This window comes from Myotis myotis, unplaced genomic scaffold (assembly GCF_014108235.1).
Source record: "Myotis myotis isolate mMyoMyo1 unplaced genomic scaffold, mMyoMyo1.p scaffold_m19_p_6, whole genome shotgun sequence".
In the NCBI taxonomy this organism is placed as follows: domain Eukaryota; kingdom Metazoa; phylum Chordata; class Mammalia; order Chiroptera; family Vespertilionidae; genus Myotis; species Myotis myotis.
In genome coordinates, this window is record NW_023416368.1 from 87,714,834 (window position 1) to 87,734,403 (window position 19,570).

Genomic DNA, 19,570 nt, shown 5'->3' on the forward strand with positions numbered 1-19,570 from the left:
CCCACCCCCGGACCTTGGCCAGCCAGTGCTCATGATGCTCACAGGTATCCATGGCTGGTCCCTGCTGCTTCCCAAGGCCTCCCAAGGCCTGCAGGCTACACTCCACTCACTGGGGAAGCAGACGGGGGTGGGCTACCGAGGATGACCGAGGGCAGGAAAGGACTGAGTTCCCCAATTAGCATCGGTGGGCAGGCGGCCCAGAAGTGTGAGTCTGGGTCCCCTCGCCTGCGGTGGTCACAAGCAGCTTCTGTTATAAAAATGCACCCACTCTTCACTCAGTGGAATTTCTGGCTGTAATTAGACTTCATGTTTATAACTTTGCTTCCTAAAGTTTTTCGCTGTTATCTCCAACCGGTTGCTCTCGTGCTGCCTGCCCTGACATTGCCGATTGCATTGAGCGCCCTTTGAAAGGAAGGACAGTCATTGTAAGGTCAGAGCCAGGCTGCTGGGTCAGTCTGGCTGTGACTGAAATGGCAACAGCACCCAGATGCCTCAGGACCCCAGCCTGAGTCAGCATTCTAATGGTGTGGATTGAACTTCCTCACATATAAGACACCATGCAGAGAAGGCATGCTGCCATTTTGCATATAACTGAAAAGGGGAAAAAGCCATAGATCCTAAGCCTCCCCCAGTGCCTGAGGTGTGAAAATATGAAGCTGACATACGGGGGTGCTTATTAAACCAGGGAATATGCAGAGCTCTGAGCTGGAAGCTCGGCCTACCCAAGCCCCGACTGCTGCAGAGGGTGTCCTTAACCTCACACAGCCCTCTGGGCGGGTGCCAGGACCTTCCTCGGAGAACACCCAGCCTCCCAGCGACCCCTTGTGTGGTACAGGCAGAGGTGAAGGCAGGGGTTCTTAAAATTGTGGATGCTGCTTTATTTACCAAAGGTGCTGGCTGGGGGCTGGTTCTGCCAGCCAGGCCCAAGGACGGCCATGTGGGGGGGGTGAGAGGGGCGGCCCCAACTCAGTCTTAATGGGCAAGGCTGCTCTGGCCTTGCCGTGGGGGGCAGTGTTCCCTCCTGGGGCCCACATGGGGTCCCTGCCCCGTGGTAGCAGGGTGGTAGCTGCTGTCTCAGGAAGGCACTTTCAGCTTCGGGGTCCCCAGGAAGAACTGCAGGACGCGGTCGGCCAGGAGTGCCAGGCAGAAGTCAAGGATCAGGACCTGGGCGATGACCAGCTTGAACTGCAGGGGAGGGAGCGATGATGAGCTGGATGCCTGCCGATGGGCCCAGGTCAAGTCCTGGGGCCACACCCACAGGGATACTCACCTCCATGGGGATGTCCACAAGCCCAAACTGGCTGTTGAAGTCAGGCGAGGAACCGAGGAGCAAGCCCACAATAGCCAGGAGTGACACAGCCAGGCTCCACACCAGAGGCTTGTTCTCAGGCAGGCTCTCCATGAAGGGCGGGCCCTGTGCGGACAGAGAGAGGAACAGTGTGTGTTGTGGGGGTGGGGGTGGGGTGGGGAGGGCATGCTTGGGTTAGGGCTGGAGCTCACCTTGTAGTTGATGGCAAAGGTGGCCATTTGCATGGCCATGGCCATGATGTACACAGTGCTGTTGACCAGGGTTGGCTCAAACTCCTTATACAGGTCCACAAACTGTTCCTGCCTGCAGGATGCACGGGGGTGAGGGCCGTTCTGTGGCTCCCACTGCCCCTGCACATAACCAGGGCTCTCTGCCTGGTCCTGGTTGCCCCAGGCCAACGTCTGCACCTGCATCTGCATCCTCCTTCCACCTCCCACCACAGGGACACTGCCTCCTGTGGGTGCCCTGTACTCCCACTACTAGGGCGGCACTCACTTTTCAGGGCTTCGGGCCTGGGCCTCGCTGTATAGGTAGATAAGACTTAGGAAGTGCACGCAGAACTGGAGCAGGACCGTGAGGATGGTGTACAGGTTGAAGATGTTGGGCAGGGGCCGCTCCCGGGATAGGGTCTTGAGGGGCTGCAGTATTGGGGGTTGAATACATGGTGAGTGTCAAGCCCAGAGTGCCCTGGGCCACCCACCCAACCACCATGCCTCCTGCAGGCCTGGTGCAGAGAGCAGTCACCGCATCCTGGGGCCATGGGTTGGCACTCGCCTCCAGAGCCCTGCTTGCCTGTGGACAGTGCTGGGGCCCGAGCTGTGCTACTGGGAAGAGCTCAGTGGGCTCGCCCCCTTCTCCCACTCCCCATCTGTAACACGGGGATGACAGCTTCCCCTTGAGGGCTGCTGTGAGGAAGAAAAGATGACATCCGTCCGGAAGCACCTCTGACAGGCCCAAGTGTTCCTTGCCGTGCATCACGGAAGCCTCTCAGCACCTCCAGGGCGGAGGTGCCTGTGGGTACGGCGGGAGCCATTGCTTTGCCTGGGGTCTCAGCCCACCTTGGAGCGGGAGATGAAGAGGAAGCAGCCAGCCAGCAGCAGCCCCTGTAGTGTGGCCTGGAAGTCGCTGAACTTGACGCCCTCCAGGTAGAGGACACTCTGACTGTAGGCCAGGATGAGGGCATTGAGTGCCAGGATCTTGAACATCTGCAGCGTGGTCACGAGTGTGCATCGGCCCTGCTTGATCACGTGGCAGACTGCATGGATTGGGGGAGGTAGGTGTGAGCATGGGTGCATGCAGGCATGGGCATGGGCGCCAGGCAGGGCTGGTAGGGGACGGGGCAGGTGGCAGGACTCACTGCACTGAATGGATGAGAGCTTGGAGGTGAAGGGCGCCGCGATGCTGGCATCCCCCAGCTTCACGATGGGCGTGCTCTCATCCTCGAGGTCCCGCAGCACCTGGCTCAGGCGGTCCTGTGGGGTGGGTGGCGGTGGGTGAGACCTGGACACAAGGGGGTGCCGGCGCCCCCCTCCCAAGACTCACCCTCTGGGAGGTGGACTGCTCCTCTGGGGGTGGGAGCCCCAACCTCTGCTTGGATGCCCTGGAGGTGACCCTGACACCGCTGTTGCTCAGGACAGGGCTGTCACGGGGCCGCCGCTTCCGCTCGACAACCCGCTCTGGGGCATTGGCCAGGAGTGCCACACCTGGGGTGGGGGAAAGGGAAGGATATGTGTGTGTCAGATCCAGGGGAGCCCACTGGCCCCAAGCCAGAGTGAGTGTCAGCTCAGTGCCTAGATGGAGCCATGGGCCGCAGAGCCAAACCTCCCATTTCACTGGACCCCCCCAAGGAGTACCCTCAGAGAGCATTTTATCTTACTTTCTATAACGACTTAAAAAATAAAAACAAGCCCTAGCCAGTTTGGCTCAATGGACAGAGTGTCAGCCTGCGGACCAAAGGGTCCCCGGGTTCTCTCACAGAGCTTCCCTGGCTCCCCAAACTTTCTCCGTGGCTCTGGTGGCTTCAGCCACATTGTTCCTTAGACACTGTGTCCTTCTGCCCGTGGATCCCTGACCCTATTGGCCCCGCCCTACCCCTCACTGCCTCCCCACGCTCGGGGAGGTGTCCTTTATGCTGAGCCCTGGCTGGCAGAACAGTAAGCCGGGGGGTGGGGGAGCTCACCCACGTCGGCGTGCTTCAGGGCACCCACGTCATTGGTGCCGTCGCCACACATGAGGGTCACGTAGCCCAGCTCCTTCAGGCTGGTGATAACAAACTCCTACATGGGCAAAGAACAAGTGAAGGCTGTGTGCCACTTTAGGGCCTCGCCCGCCTACCACCTCTACACTCACCTTCTGTTTGGGGGCCACACGGGCAAACACTTGCACATGGGGGATGAGGCGCAGCAGCAGCTGGGGGTCCTCGGCCTGCAGGTGAGCCAAGCCATCGCCCGTGAGGCACAGGGCATGCTCCCGGGCCAGCGCCTTTGGGGAGCCTTGGGCCAGGGGTAGCACGACACTGCCATCGATGGAGCACCACTCGCAGGATCGACCTGCAGGACCAGTGCCCAGAGTCAGGGACAGGGCTTAGTCACCCAGGAAGACCCCTGACTTGGACTCAACATGCCTGGTCCTAGTCTCTCCTCTCTGGAGCACCATTCTGACCCTCACCCTTCCTTCAAGCCGCATCCACACCTATTTGTGCCTTGGACTAGTGACCGTCCAATAGAGATTGTTCAGAACCCTCCAATACAAATGAGGAGTCCCAGAACCCAGCGCCTGAGACCACGTGAAGTGGCCAAATTCCAACCCAGGCATACCCTAAACTTATTACTTAATTAGCCCCACCCTTGTGGCCTGCCTGAAACCCCATTTTCCCGGGGCTGGGGCACTGGAGTCACTTCCGCTGGCCAGACACTTGCTATCCACTTCCTCTTTCCAGCTGGCTGGCCTACTAGCCCTCCTGGCACTGATGGCTCAGCTGGACAGACTCGGCTGGGCAGGAAACTAACCTCCACCTGGTTTTTGTTGTTGCCCTTTTATTACAGCAGCTTCACTTGCCAATCAACAGCCCTGACAGCCACCTCTCTAGGCTGCCTGCCCATAATCCCGGGCCTCTCAGGAGCCCAGTGTCTGGAGCCGGACGGAGCTCTGGGACCAGCAGTGCAGACTGGGAGACAGGCCAGGAAGCGCCAGGAGCTGACCTGGCCGGGCCTTGCCAACACCCTCCCCTGGCCTGTAGCCTGGCGAGCACCCCCGGGCTGGGTGCTGCACTGGGCGCCGTCCTTCAGCATCTGACGGGCCCCGCCCTACCAGGCAGAAAGTGCTGGGGCTGGAACGGCTCCTCGAATGGTCTGACTCTGGGGGACCACTTGCAGCCAACCGAGTGGCCAGCTGCTGAAGCCAGGCCATCCAGGTTCAAATGGTTAGTCACAATGACACCAAGAAACCTGGGTGGGTGGGTTCACTTCTATTTCATTGCCTATAAAGCTGGGTGACAACAGCTGACCCAGATGGCTTCCTCCCACGTGGCATGGGGACGGCAAGCCCTCCTGTGTAGGGTGAAGGGACAATGTGATAACACATACCAAGCCCGCTGCCCAGGGTCTGGCCAGGCCGAGCACCAGCACCAGCAGTCCCTGAACTTGGGAACGGGGTATACATGCAGTGCACAGGCAGCCGTCAGGCCCAAGGTGGGTGTGATGATACGAAACATGAGATGGTGTGACTATAATCGATTGCCTGAGACTATGTCATCACTGATCCTGGAGCCAGTGACTGCCCTCATGCTGCTAAACACGGGTGGAACTCTAGCCAGATGGCCGGAGGAGCAGGGCTGTGACCCACAGGCCCATGTCGCACTGCTGCCACCATCACAGGCACTCACTAACACTGGGCGTGCTCATTCAGGGTCTCACCTTTCTCGGTGGGAGGCTGCAGGATCAGCGTGTGTGCCTTTTCAATGAAGTGTAGTTCCTGGGCCACGTGGCAGGCAGTGAGTGGGTTGTCACCAGTGATCATGACCACCTGGGGAGAGGGGCGAAGGCTCAGAGGGGCAGAACTCCAGCCTGGAGACCTAGTGCCTGAGTCCCCGCTAAGGAAGGCTACAGAGAGAAGTCTGGGCCCCCTCCTGAGGACTGGGCTTCCAAGGCCACAATCTGTCCACCCCGGTGATGTTTTTAAAAATAATACATGTATGTCTTTCTGAGAACACCCATACCTTTCATGTTAAATTATGAAGCAGTTTTTTCGTGGACCTTTTTGGCTTGGTAGCTTCCCAGGAAGCTGTGTGTGGGGTGGGTGGGAACATGTTCCAGCCTCCCAGCTTAGAGCTGGGAGGCCTGCTGAGCGCCAGGCGGGGACTGATCCTGCCACCATCCTCTGAGACTGCTCACTTAGCTCCCACGTTAAACTGCATCCCGAGTCCCAAATTAAACAACACAAACACCAGGATGAACAGACTAAAGCCACTGAGACAGGCATGACCCATCTGGGTATTGCTCCCACACCCTCTACCCAGCCTCAGCCTCTCAGGGATGCTGTGGACCCCAGGAAGCACCCACTTGCCCCACTGGGGGTGGAAGTGTCCTCTGCTGTCACATCCTCCTCTCGGTAAGGAGCCAAGGACCACCCGCCCACCTGTCTGAGGGGCCTGGTGTGGAGGGTCCAGGAGCCATACCCGGTGGGAGGCATTCTGGATCTCCCGGATGACAGCCTTGGAATCAGCCTTGAGCGGGCAGGAGACCACAATGAAGCCGACGAATTTGAGGTTACACTCCAACGCCTCCCGCTTGACCTCCCGGGCCTGTGGACAAACATGGGGCGCTCTTACGATCATAACGTCCCCCAGCCCTGCAATTCCCCAAGCCCCAACGATGTGCTGAGTGGAGAGGTCAGAGAAGGGCTTGTCCTCCCTGTGGCACAGCAGCTTGGCAATGGCTGGGTGGTCCCCGCCCCAGTGCTTCTACTCCCTGGTGTGGGCATGCCATGTCCTCACAGAGACCTTGTGTCTTGGCTTCTGTCAACTGTTCCTTGTTAACAACCCAGCATGTGCTCACCCTCTACCTCATCCCAGACACCAAAAATGCCCACCCCCATTAAGCGTGTCTTCTACTGGGGAAGGCATCTATATCTATAAAAGCCCAGGCGACTGTTTGACCAGTAGCTAAGATGCACACTGACCACCAGGGGCAGGTGTTCAATGTATAGGCATGGAAACATGGAACGGACTGATGAATCTTGGAGGGAAGGGGAGGGAAGGAAAGAGATTAATCAAAGATCTTATATGCACACTAAAGACCTGGTGCATGGATTCGTGCACTGGTGGGATCCCTCGGCCTGACCTGTGGGAATTGGGCTGAATCTGTGCACTGGGCCTCCGACATCCCCTGAGGGGTCCCGGATTGTGAGAGGGGTGGCATTAAGCAGGAGTGGCTCTGGAGGGGTGTGATCAGGCATGCATTCTGGAAGGATCTCTTGGCCACTGGGTGCAAACAGTCTGGATGAAGGCCAAGGTGGAAGGAGGTTAAGGAGTGTTGGCAGTGGAAGTGGGAGAAGAGCTGATGGGACATGGGGGTATGACTGAGAGCTGGGGATGTCCCCAAACCATGCAGTAACCAGGTGACTGAACTGGGCTGGGTCAGAACTAGACTAGAGATGGTAATCTAAATTGTCTCCTGGGCCAGTCAGTATGCTCAGTGGTTGAGTACTGACCTATGAACCAGGAGGTCATGGTTCAATTCCTGGTTAGGGAGCATGCCCGGGTTGCAGGCTGGATCCCCAATAGGGGGCGTGCAGGAGGCAGCTATCAATGACTCTACCTTATCACTGATGTCTCTCTCTCTCTCTCCCCTTCCCTTCCTCTCTGAATAAAAAGATGTCTTCTGATGCTTACTGAGGGTGCATGAGGACCCATGGGTGTGGGGGTAGGAAGCTGGGTGGAGGTAGCCCTAGGTTCCAGGATGGGCCTGGGTCCCATGGAGGCAGGGCACTATGGAGAAGGGACTGAGGACTGAGTGCCACCTGGAGTCTCCAAAGGTAGAGTCTGGGGAGGAGGAAGATGAGATCGTGCCTGCTCACAGGGGCACCGTGAGGACACAAGGTGTGGGAACATGGGTGAGAGGCCTGGGCCATTACCTGCTGGTGGGTGAGGTGCCCCAGCTCCTTGTACCCCAGAGCCAGGACGCGGGCTCCTTCCCGGGAAATCTCCGTGTGGATGTGGTGATAGTTGGGTGGGCACTGGGAGAACTGTAGGAAATGCAGAGGAATGTCACCAACTACCTCACACTGACCTACCCGCTGAACCCCAGGGCTGTGCTCCACTCACCATGGAATGCAGGGTTTCAGGGGCTCCCTTCACAGCCGCGATGTAGCAGAGGTCGGTGGAGCCCAGCTTCTCGTAGGAGGCGAGCACGGACATTCGCTTTAGGGCACTGGCAAAATGAAAGCGCTGGTGAATTTTCAGCCCCTGAGTTTTAATACTTCGGGGGAATACTTTCTCATCTGGAAACAAATAAGTGCGAGTCCTGAGGGCCTTAGCTCCAAAGAGGCAGCCAGGCCCCCGCCTGCCCCTCCTCCCTCCCCCCATCCCCAGATCCAGGGCCTTCGGGCTCCTGGGGATAAGAGCTGGGAGACCTGGGCGTGGAGGACCCTGCCCCGCAGCTTTGGGTGGGGTGGGTTCCAACCCAGGAGGACAACCAAGTGTGTGCATGCCCACCCGCCAGCCTGAGGGGTCTGGCTTGCCTTCCCGGGAGCGTGAGAGCGGGTGGTGAGTCTGCATTGGGCCTGAGACTCCAGCCCCTCACCTTTGGTCAGTGTCCAGTCCACGGCTGTCAGCATGGCCTTCTCCAGGGGGTCACCCACCAAGGTTCCATCATCCAGCTGCATTAGGGAGTGGCATGAGGCCAGGGCTCGGTGTGTTTCTACAGGGATGTTGGACACGGGGGTCACCTCTTTTCCATCTCTGCAAGGAAGGAAAATAGTTGGTTACAGGGTGAAGGGACCCCTCTAGGAATTGCCAGCCAGGAAGAGGGATGGGCCCCCATATCTGTGCCAGTCACTTCAGGGGCAGCAGGGGTGTCTGTTTGGTCCTTGTGACATCTGTACTTGTATCACGGATGCTGCCACAGGTCACATGGCTGCTTGGAGCCTAAGATGATTCCTGTGCCGCTGTCACTCATACTGAGACTGCACAGGAAGCCCCCTGGAACAGACCTCTGACAGGCCCTACTTTGGGGGCTTGGGTGGGCAGCACTCAGGCCATGAGCCCTCAGAAAGCCCTCTGCTGCTGGCTGGGTACCTCTTGGCCCAGGTCTCCACGCTCACCTGAGCCCAGCCACACCGCGCACTACCAGGCTGTCGCTGGTCAAGGTTCCTGTCTTGTCGAAGCAGCACACCTCCACCTTGCCAGCAAAGGGAATGCGGAAGGGCTCCGTACAGTACATGTCTGAAAGGTGGAGCCAGGGTCAGGGGTCCTGCCAGGCCCCAGCCCCTTGGCACCCCAGCCCTGCTTCAGGTACTCACAGAGCTTGGCCAGGGCGATGAGGGAGGTGTTGACAGCCAGAGACAGCTCAATGGGCAACTCAGGGGGCACTACTGATGTGAGGATCAATGTGCATTCCAGAAACAGCTTGTAGCGGTTCCGGCTGGGATCCTTGGTGCCTATGGAGACAGGGCCTGTCAGCCTGTGGTGGTGGGCATGGGACCCAGCAGACAGGTGGGGAACGTGGTGCTTACCTTCAATCCATACGTAGGCGGCTGCCGCGATGGCAAAGACAAGGAGAAAGAGGATGAAGACGAAGGTCTCCAGGTTGTTTGCAGTCACTCTCTTGACCCCAAAGAGGATCGTGCGCAGCAGCTTGCCCTGGAAGGAGTCAGAGGCCTTTCTGGAGGGTGTGTGGGGATGGGGTGGTGGCCTCCCTGCTTGAGGGCATCAGGGTCAGATCCTCCCTTAGCTGACAGAGAGCAGCAGCCCCAGGCCCATCAGTGAGTCCTGCAACCCACCACACAGATGGTCCAGGGACCATATGGCTACCTCGGCAGCTGCAACTTGACTAAGCTAAGGAGACCAGTGGCCAAGGCCTGGAGGTGGGGGAAGAAAGTGGTCAAGATAGCGCAGGCGTTACTGGAAGGAGGTCTGGCCATTGTCTCTATCAGGCAGTCTTCTGATTTCCCACCAGGCCCTCAGCAGGGGAGAGTGAGTCTGATCTTGGGCTCCTCCGCACGGCCTCTGGCCTAGTACCCGCTGTCAGAGCGAGCCTGTGGGTGGATGTCCTGGGGTCTAAAAGGACTGCCATCTTGACTGTTCATCTGCCATGGAGCCCACCCTCCCCAGTCAGGCAAGATCCCCACCTGAGATGTGTTGAATCCAGTCCTTAGGACGTAGGCCACACACCCACTGTCAACCGCTGTGGAAACAAGCAGAGGCAGTGCCATTTGTCTCTCTTTGTCTGGACTCCCTCATAGCCAAGCAGACATGGAGGGGGTAAGGAGGTGGGGCCAGGACACCCCAAAACTCCCAAGGCACCTACGCTTCAGGCCTGTTGTGGCCTTCTGTGGAGGGATGTGCTGCACCACCTTGGTGCCCCCGAAGATGACGTGGAGCCGGGAGTCGGCCTGCAGGTCCAGCACCCGGTCGGGGCTGAGGTCTTCAATGGGCTCCTGGGGAGAAGGGACGACATGAAGCCAATGGTCAGTCCCACCTCAGCCTCCTTCCCCACCCCGTCTCTGGGGAGCTGACCCTGGGGCTGGTGGAGCCCACCTGCTCTTTGTCTGGCCCAGCAAATCTCATCTTTTCTCCAGTTGCACGTTTGTCGACTCCCTGTGACCCTGCACCTGGCCTCTCCCAGAAATCACACCCTCCCCATTTCTCAGTCCACCTCGATCTGCTATCTCAGGGCACCCAGATGTCCCAACACTCCGGGACTCTCCTCTCCTCTCTCCACCACCCAATTTCCCTTTGTCCAGGGCACTGAGATCAGCAGCTCTGCCTCCTCCAGCCTCCTGGCCAGGATCCTGGCACTTTCCTGGATGGTGGCTCCTTCAAGAATGGTCCACAATACACCTGAGTGGACTGAGGTCTCCCCCTCCCCACACCTTCATCTGTGGCACTGACTCTCCCGTGAGCATGGCCTCGTCCACGATGCAGCGGCCCCGAAGCAGCAGCACATCGCACGGCACCAGGTTATCCTGTGGCGAGCGACCTGTGGGGTAGCAACAGAGGGTCAGGCAGAAGCCAAGGCTAAGATGCCACCGGGAAAGAGCAGAACTGGGCCTCACCAATGGAGACAATGTCCCCGGGAACAATGTCGTCGCTGGCGATGGGCCTCCACTTGCGGCTTCGGTAGACCTGAGTGGGGTGGGGCATGGTCAGCTCTGGGAACACACCTGCACTAGGCCTGCCAAGACCTCTGGGACCCTGCTGGCCTCACCTGGATAGTGTGGGGCTTGTTGCCCATCTTCCGGATCTCCGACATGTTGCGCATCTGCTGCTGTACCAGGGAGGCCTCGAAGGCCACCAGCATGGAGAGTGTGAAGACGCTGTAGTACCAGTACTCATCCAGGCACCAGAGCCCCACGCAGAACACCTGCCCCGGAAACGTAATGAGGATGCCTGCTGAGCACTGGACCTACACCGAGGGCATTCCACCCCTGGACTCTGACCCATTAGGACAGGGAAGTTTTCGGGTTTGGAACTGGACACAGGTCATGCTGGCTGTGTAAGCCCTAAAGGATGGGGTGGTACGATGTGCTGGAGCTGCTGTTTTACCTGGAACACAAAGAAAGGTGCTGTGGCTCTCTCCTTGAACAGCTCTGAGAAGTCAGGCACCACCATCTCAGCCCTGCAAGAAACCAGACCCAGACCCTGTTCACAGTGGCAGGCCTCGGAGGCCCCTCCCTGACACCTCTACCTGGAGGCACTGCAGCCTCCTCAGGAAATGAGAAGCCCTGGCAAACTTCTAGACGATAGGACTCTCCATTCAAGGGTGGCTCTCCACCCTCACTGGGGCAGCATGCTGACAACCCCCCGCCCTCTGCTCTGCAGAACCCCGAGGAAGCTTCTGAATTGGCAACAAGCTCTTCATGCAGCACCCCCATCCGAGTGGGGGCCGGTGAGATGAAAACCCATCATCTGGGCAGCAGACAAAGCAAGTGGAGAAGGAACCTCTGATTGGAACAGGAGCCCTGAAGCTAAAGGTGCACAGAGGAGGCCTGGCAGCCAGATGCCTTTGAGCCCCTGGGGCCTGAGCTCATCCCACTGTGGAGAGAGGTCTGGGGCCAGGATTTCTCCAAAACTCCCTGAATAAAAGCCTCAGAAATGTGACAAAAGCGGGCTCTAAGGGTGTGCAGCACGGTATGTAGTGGGCTCCTGGAGGTGGAATATGATAAAGAGACCACAGTGGCCCCACAGTGATAAAAATAAACTAAAAACCACTCTGTATTGTGTCTGCTGCCTTTAAGGGAGCCTGGGCCTGGGGGGGTGGGGGTGGGGAGTGAGGACCAGTAAACATTTATGATGAACCTTCCTGTGAGACTGGTAGTTGTGGTACACAGTTAAGCCCAGAAAGAATTCCCCAGGTTCTGAGGGGCTCTGAAGTTCAGCTTTGCCCCCTCCCAGGCACGGGTGAGCCCTGGCAGTTTTGGTGAAGATTGAAGTGTGTACAGAGCACCTGCTATTCTACCTGGTACAAGTAAGAGCTATCCTGATCACTGACTTCTTTTTTACCACCATTCTTTAAGTGCCAGGATATGAGGAGACAGGCAAGAAACTATATTTAAGGAAAGAATTTAAGCCCAGTAGGTGTGGCTCAGTGATTGCGCATCAACCTATGAACCAGGAAGTCATGGTTCAATTCCTGGTCAGGGCACATGCCCAGATAGCAGGCTTGATCCCCAGTAGGTGGTGTATAGGAGGCAGCCAATCAAGGATTCTCTCTCATCATCGATGTTTATTAAATATATTTTATTGATTTTTTACAGAGAGGAAGGGAGAGAGATAGAGAGTTAGAAACATCGATGAGAGAGAAACATCGATCAGCTGCCTCCTGCACATCTCCTACTGGGGATGTGCCCGCAACCCAGGTACATGCCCTTGACCGGAATCGAATCTGGGACCTTTCAGTCCGCAGGCCGACGCTCTAGCCACTGAGCCAAACCGGTTTCGGCCATCGATGTTTATATTTCTTCCTCCCATCCTCTCGGAAATCAATAAAAAAAAAAAAAAAAAAAAAATATATATATATATATATATATATATATATATATATATATTTTTTTTTTAAAAGAAAGAATTTAAAATGAATTGGGGAATTATAAAAACAAGACAAGGCCAAAACCAGTTTGGCTCAGTGGATAGAGGGTTCGATTCCGGTCAAGGGCATGTACCTGGGTTGCGGGTACATCCCCAGTAGATGTGCAGGAGGCAGCTGATCAATGCTTCTCTCTCATCGATGTTTCTAACTCTCTATCTCTCTCCCTTCTTCTCTGTAAAAAATCAATAAAATATATTAAAAACAAACAAAACAAAAAACAAGACAAGGATGAAGAACCAACTCTTGTATCCCGTGACCAGGCTCCCCAGGAGGGGTCCTCCCCAAGAACCCCCAGGAGGTTCCTGTCAGCAAACAAGTTCAGGGGAGACTTGCACCCCAACCTAGGAGTTCAAAGGGGCAGAAACAGGCCACCAGCCGGAGCAGAGAAAGGCCCATGACCCAGGCAGGGCCCAGTCCTGTCAGCAGGAGGGGCACGTGGGATGTCAGGACTCACTTGTTACTCCCAAACTTCTTCTCTGCTGCGCGGATCTCCGAGTCCTCCTGAAACCCTCTGCTGCTCTGGTAGTAAGAGAAGGGGTTTCCCACAGGAAAGGCCACGGGCAGGAAGCGCTTCTTCTCCTGGGCGTCATAGGAATACTTGATCTTCTGGAATTCGAAGGACAGCACCTCCTGCCCGTCTTCACCCTGTGGGAGAAGGCTGTCTGTGGCAGAGCCACTCACTGGGATGCCAGTGCCTGGGCATCTCACCCAAGACCTGCACTGAGCAGGTTGGCAGGTGGTCCCTACCTCATCTCGGTGCAGGGCCACGAGCTCAGTGGAGCCATTGTTGGGGGTCGGGACCACCTTCACGAAGGTTGCTTTGCTGGGATCGTACTCCTGTGAGAGGCAAAGGGATGCTGCTGAGTCCTTTTCGGCCACCGTAGGAAGACTACTGTCTGGCAAGGGGTGCACTCTCGATCCATGTGAACCAAGCCGTCACAGCTCACCGTTCTAATGTTGCTTGGCTTCCGTCCCAACCCCATTAATATTCTTTAAAAACAACTTTAAATTGATTTCAGAAAGGAATGGAGAGGGAGAGACAGAAACATCAGTGATGAGAGAGAATCATTGATGTGGCTGCCTCCTGCACGCACCCCACTGGGGATCGAGCCCGCAACCTGGGCATGTGTCCTGACCACGAATCGAACCATGAACTCCTGGTTCATAGGTTGACGCTCAACCGCTGAGCAACACTGGCCAGGCTCCATTACTATTCTTTTTTAAAATCCTCACCGGAGGGTATTTTCCCATTAATTTTTAGAGAGTGGAAGAGAAAGGGAAAGACAGAGAGAAATGTCGATGTGAGAGAAACACATTGATTGGTTGCCTCCTACACACACCCCAACCAGGGACCGGGCTGGAGAGGAGCCTGCAACCTATGTATGTGCCCTTGATTGGAATCCAACCCGGTCCACAGGCTGACGCTCTATTCACTGAGCCAAACCGGCTAGGGCCCCATTACGATCCTTGCTGTGTCCTCCAGCAAGGAGGAGCAATGAGGTTGGAGGCTCGTCCTTGATTCAGCCAAGGAGCTTGCTGGCATGTGCTGTTCTCTGTCCAGGACACGTGTCACACAGCTTCCAGGCCTTTGCTCACACGTTACCTTCTCAGAAGGCCACACCTGGATGCCCACGTGGAGTTCCATCACTATGCTCCTATCTCATTTCTATTTTCCCTCTTTGGCACTGACTGCTGAGTACACGTCTCCCCCACGAACCCTATGAAGGCAATGGGTTTTGTTCACTGCTGTTTCCTCAGCACTTAGGACACAGAAGCAGCCAATGGAGCTCAATTAGCAGCACTCCTTCAGCACAAGCTGCATCCACCCCACTGCCGCTCTGCCGTGTGTGAGGGAGGGAGGGGTGTCACCGCAGTGACTATGACAAACAAGGCCCTGCCCCTCAGAGAGCTCCTGGGCAGTGGAAGCAGGCAGAAAACAACACATTATCTCTGAACCCTGGTGAGGCCGCCCGCGCAGGCCCCATACCAGGGGCTCTGCAGACACCATGCTTCTCACCGTGGCTCCCGAGGCAGGTGTCACAGCTCTCACTTTACAGAAGGGGAAACTGAAACCCAGAGAGCAGAAGCACTGGTGTCTGCGATCTCTGATGCGAACCCAGATCTGACCGCCCTCATCCCATGGCTGCTTAGCTCCTCCCTGTTCTCCAAAGGAGGCTGTCGCGCTTTGAAGCTACAGGCCCAAAGGCAGCTGGAAGTTCGGATGTGTGTGTCCCACTCCCCGTAACCCCCCTCCATTCTTCTGTCCCTCGCTGGGGTCTTCCACGGTACTGACTCGGCTCTACCAGGCCCCGAAGCTTGAGCCCCTTCCTGGTATAAGGCTTGTGGGATGAGGGAGATGACATGCTCAGAGGAGAAAGAGGATTCAGCCCACAGTCCGGCCAAAGGTGGGGCTCCTGCCTCTTTCTGCAGCCCTCGGTGCTGCTGCCTTTCCCCTTCTTTCAGCAGACACACACCTGGGGTCAGGTGGAGGCTGGCCGGAGGCTGACCTCTCCACCCACTGCTCCAAACCCGCGGGGTCATCTGCCGCAGGTCCGGGGACATGGACTGCTGACCCAGGGCAGCTCTCCCTCATCCCCATGTTGGGGCTACGGGTCGCATCCTGACGGACGTCCACACCATCATCACCCCCACCTTGCAGACAGGCGGAACGGGACCCCAAACAGGGAAGTCACTTGGTCACCAATAGCTCTTTTAAGCGCGGCTATGAACTGTATTTCAAGCTCGTTCTGGTGGCCGCACCGGCGGCCTCCGGGCACTGGACGGCAGGACTGATGTGCAGTTTCCAAACCAGGCTTCACACACAGGAAAACGCCCCCCGCAGGTCTCGCCTCACTGAAAACCACGGTGGGAGGAAGGCAGGACTGTTTCCGGGAGAAACAGCCGAGTGTCCGCTAGGATGGGAACGATCCAACAGCGACATATGGTGGGCCCTGCGCTATGCTTCTCACGGGTATTACGGAACGGGATCTAAATGACAACACCGGGGAGGAACCCCAAAGGAAGGAAGTACCTGTGCTGGGGTCGCACAGCAAGTCAGCAGCGGCCCCCCCAAATTATGCCGGTGCTACAGAGTCCAGGGCGCCGCTGGGGACCCGGGCCCAGCCGCTGGGAGGCCCGGGCCGGATGGGGATGGACGTGATCGCCGGCTGCGACCCGCCCCGAGACCCGACGCGGTGGAGGTCGGGCTCCGGCCGCGCACTTACCGGGGTGCAGGTGAGCGCGCAGTGAGCGTGCACGGACCAGTGCCCCGAGAGCACGGTGAGCGCGTGCGCGAGGCAGATGGTCGCGAGGACGAGCAGCGCGGCCTCGGGGACCTGCGCCCAGCTGCTGCCCCAGCCCCAGCAGCCGGCGGCCGCGGCGCCCAGCCAGGCCGGGTACAGCAGCCCGGCGAAGGGCAGCACCGTGAGGCGCCGCGGGAGCGCCAGGCGCCGGTACGGCCACACGGCGGCGACCAGCTCGTCCCCGCTCGCGATGAGCGCCGGCCCGGCGGCAAGGAGCGTGCGCGGCTGCGGCATGGGCCTGGGCTGTCCGCCGGGCCGAGCCGCACCAGACCGGGCCCCACTAGGCAGCGCGTTGCCCGCCGCCGCCGCCATCTTTCCTAGCGCCGCGCTCGCTTCCGGGCAGAGGCCCGCCTCACTTTCGAAGTTTCACTTCCGGTGAACCCTGGGCGCCGCCATGGCAGCCGGAAGTACTAAGAGCCAGACCGTCGTCAGGGGCTAGGTCCAGAAGGGGCGATTCGGGGTGCCGCCATGACAGGTTTGGCCGGAAGGAGAGGCAGGGCGCCGCCATGACAGAGAGGATATGGAGGGGCTGGGGCGCCGGCCGGCCCGCCACGCCTGCCTGCGACCGGAAAAGACGAGCCCCTGAGGGCTGGCTCCGGCGGGGCCCCCTGGAGCGGAAGCGGCCGGCGCGCCTCGGAGCTGCGCGGAGAGCGGGCCGCCGGGTAGCCAGCCGGGGAGGAGCCTGACACCGCGGGGGCGGGGCCAGCCCGGAACTCCCGGCCCTGGACGCGCTGGGGAGGCGGGGTTTGTTATGGGGGCGGGGCTGGCGGGGCGGGGCCCAGGGAGGTCGCCTGGGGCCCGGGGTTTCTCTAGTGGGGTGCTGGGCAGGGCTGTGGGGCGGGTTGGGGAGCTAGCTCAGGACACCGCCACGCTGGGCAGGAGCCGTCATGTAAAAGATAATACACCAAGTTACTGCTTTAATGTCCAAATATGAAAAATTGGTGTTTATTTACTTTCTCGCTATCATTTGAACAAAACCGCAATAGAACTACTTAACAGTGACAAGTAGTAGTAGTTATAGTACGATTGATTAAACAATACATGGGAGAAAAAAGTGGAATTATTTTTATAGTGTTTCTTTGTGTCCTCTGATACAGCAATTTATTTGACCTACTTTTTAAACTTTTTGTTGGATATTTAAATCTGGTGGCATATTCTTAAGTTACATAAATGTAAGATTGTGTAAAAGGAGAACTTAAATGCAGCAAGACAGTTACTATTATATATTTAATAAAATAAAGATGACGTTATTTCTGTCCCATTACACAGTATAAAGGAAACCTCGGGGAGAACCGTTTTAAAGCATAGAGGTAATTTGAAGTTGTGTAATCAAAGTTGGCATCCAAATAGTTAAGAGAGAAATTGAGAATGTCCTATTTAATTCGACTGTCCTTTTCTGATGACATTTTGAATTCTGAAGCAGTCTTATTTTAAAAATGAGTCCTTTCTTTTCTTCTTTTTCTGTTTGAATTTTTGTCAAACATTGAACAACTTAGCCTCAGTCAGTTCTTCCTTGTCTGGGCTCCTTATGGCCTCTTCAGAGATCATCAAAGAATTTTGGAGAAACGACTTGTAAATTTCTGCATGACTGTAATTGTTTTCTCTATTCTAATCTTCAATGCAATTCCAAATTACAGAAGCACATTTTTCTTCTCTCAGACTTTGAAAATATGATTTTATGGCAGCTCAACTTAACAAAGTTGAGCTGTCATAAAATCTTTGGCGATGATGGGGGTAGGGGGATTGGAGAAAGGTGGTCAAGAGGTACAAAAACCAGTTACAAGGTTAATAAGTACTAGGCATCTAATAGCATGATTATAGTTAACATTGCTGTATGATATATATGACACTTATTAAGACAGTAAATTCTGAGTTCTCATCACAAGGACATTTTCTTTTTTGCTTTCACTTTTTTGTTGTATCTATATGAGATGATGGAGGCTAAAAACATGTAGTAATCATTTTGTAGTCTATGTAAGTTAAACCATTATGCTATATGCCTTAAACTTATATAGTGATGTATGTCAATTTATCTCAATAAAACTGGAAAAAAATTAAAAACCCTTCATTTTATTAGAGCAATTTTAGTTCCAAAGAAGATTGAGAGAAAGGTACAATTATTTTATATAATAAAAGGCTAATATGCAAATCGACCAAACAGAACGACCAGTTGCTATGACATGCACTGACCACCAGGGGGCAGATGCTAACCTAGGAGCTGTCTCCTGGTGATCAGTCCACTCCCACAGGGGGAGCTCTGTTCAGCCAGAAGCTGGGCTCACCGCTGGTGAGCACAATGGCGGTGGCAGGAGCCTCTCCTGCCTCCATAGCAGTGCTATGGATGTCCAACTGACAGCTTAGGGGGCCTAAGCCGTCAGCCCGACATCACCTGAGGGCTCCTGGACTGCGAGAGGGCACAGGCCCGGCTGAGGGACCCCCCCTCCCCCCAAGCGTATGAATTGAGTTTTGTGCACCTGGCCTCTAGTTTCCTATAATATCACATTTATAGCCTTCCATATTATCACATTCCCTACTGGAGTGGTACATTGTTACAATTGATCAATGCATCATAATCACCCAACGTCACACTTTATTTTATTTTAATTTATTTTTTTTAAAAATATGGAATGCTTCACGAATTTGTGTGTCATCCTTGCCCAGGGGCCATGCTAATCTTCTCTGTATCATTCCAATTTTAGTGTATGTGCTGCCAAAGCGAGCACTCAATGTCACACTTTAAAAGTTTTTTTTTGAATTTATTGGGGTGACATTGGTTAATAGAATTTATATAGGTTTCAAATGTACAATTCTATAATACATAATCTGTATTGTGTGTTCACCACCCAAAGTCAAGTCTCCTTCTATCACCTCTTACACTCCTTGACTTTTTTCTACACCCCCCACCGATTTAGGGTTCACTCTTTTTTAAAAAAATATTTTTTATTGTTGATAGTATTACAGATATCTCCCATTTTCTTCCTCTTCCCCCCCTCCTCCAAGACCCTACACCCCCCCCCAGTCTTCACCACCCTACTGCGTGTATCCATGGGCTATGCATGTAAGTACATAGTTATTTGGTTTATCTCTTCTTGAACCCCACATTGAGGTATCTTGATCTGTGCCATGCCACCCTGCTTTGGGTCTTATTTTGTTTGTCTGTTCCTTTTGTTCATTAGATTCCACAAATAAGTGAGATCATGTAATACTGGTTTTTCTCAGTTTGGATTATTTCACTTAGCATAATATTTTCCAGGTCCATTCATGCTGTCCCAAAGGGTAAGAGATCCATTTTTTTTTTTTACAGTTACATAGTATTCCATAGTATAAAAGTCCCATAGATTTTTTTTATCCATTCATCTCCTGATGGGCACTTGGGTTGTTTACAAATCTTAGCTATTGTAAATAACACTGTTATGAACATAGGGTGCATATATTCTTTCTGATTGGAGTTTTGGGGTTTTTAGGATATATTCCCAGAAGTGGGATTGCTGGGTCAAATAGAATTTCCATTTTTAATTTTTTGAGGAAACTCTATACTGTTTTCCATAGTGGCTGTACTAGTCTGCATCCCACCAGCAGTGAAATAGTGTTCCCTTTTCTCCACATCCTTGCCAGCACTTGTCAGTTGATTTTTTGATGATAGCCATTCTGAC

At 55.3% G+C, this 19,570-nt stretch overlaps 1 protein-coding gene and 1 non-coding gene across 2 annotated transcripts; both read right to left on the minus strand.

The window, feature by feature from the left end:
• Window positions 1-854: 854 nt before the first annotated feature.
• ATP13A1 (ATPase 13A1) lies at window positions 855-16,497 on the minus strand. Its single transcript, XM_036312748.1, has 26 exons — window positions 15,840-16,497; window positions 13,363-13,452; window positions 13,070-13,260; window positions 11,073-11,145; window positions 10,735-10,890; window positions 10,583-10,652; window positions 10,400-10,506; window positions 9,835-9,964; window positions 9,656-9,711; window positions 9,041-9,167; window positions 8,828-8,965; window positions 8,630-8,750; window positions 8,110-8,267; window positions 7,632-7,807; window positions 7,442-7,552; window positions 5,985-6,110; window positions 5,224-5,332; window positions 3,659-3,858; window positions 3,489-3,585; window positions 2,852-3,012; window positions 2,667-2,781; window positions 2,368-2,564; window positions 1,805-1,947; window positions 1,501-1,612; window positions 1,271-1,414; window positions 855-1,185 (listed from the first exon to the last, which is right to left on the minus strand). Exons 1-26 carry the CDS (start codon window positions 16,227-16,229, stop codon window positions 1,075-1,077), a joined length of 3,609 nt encoding a protein of 1,202 aa, XP_036168641.1. The 5' UTR covers window positions 16,230-16,497; the 3' UTR covers window positions 855-1,074.
• Window positions 16,498-18,533: 2,036 nt separating this feature from the next.
• On the minus strand, window positions 18,534-18,640 carry LOC118659557. Its single transcript, XR_004968642.1, has one exon. It is a non-coding gene; the product is annotated as a U6 spliceosomal RNA (small nuclear RNA).
• Window positions 18,641-19,570: the final 930 nt, after the last annotated feature.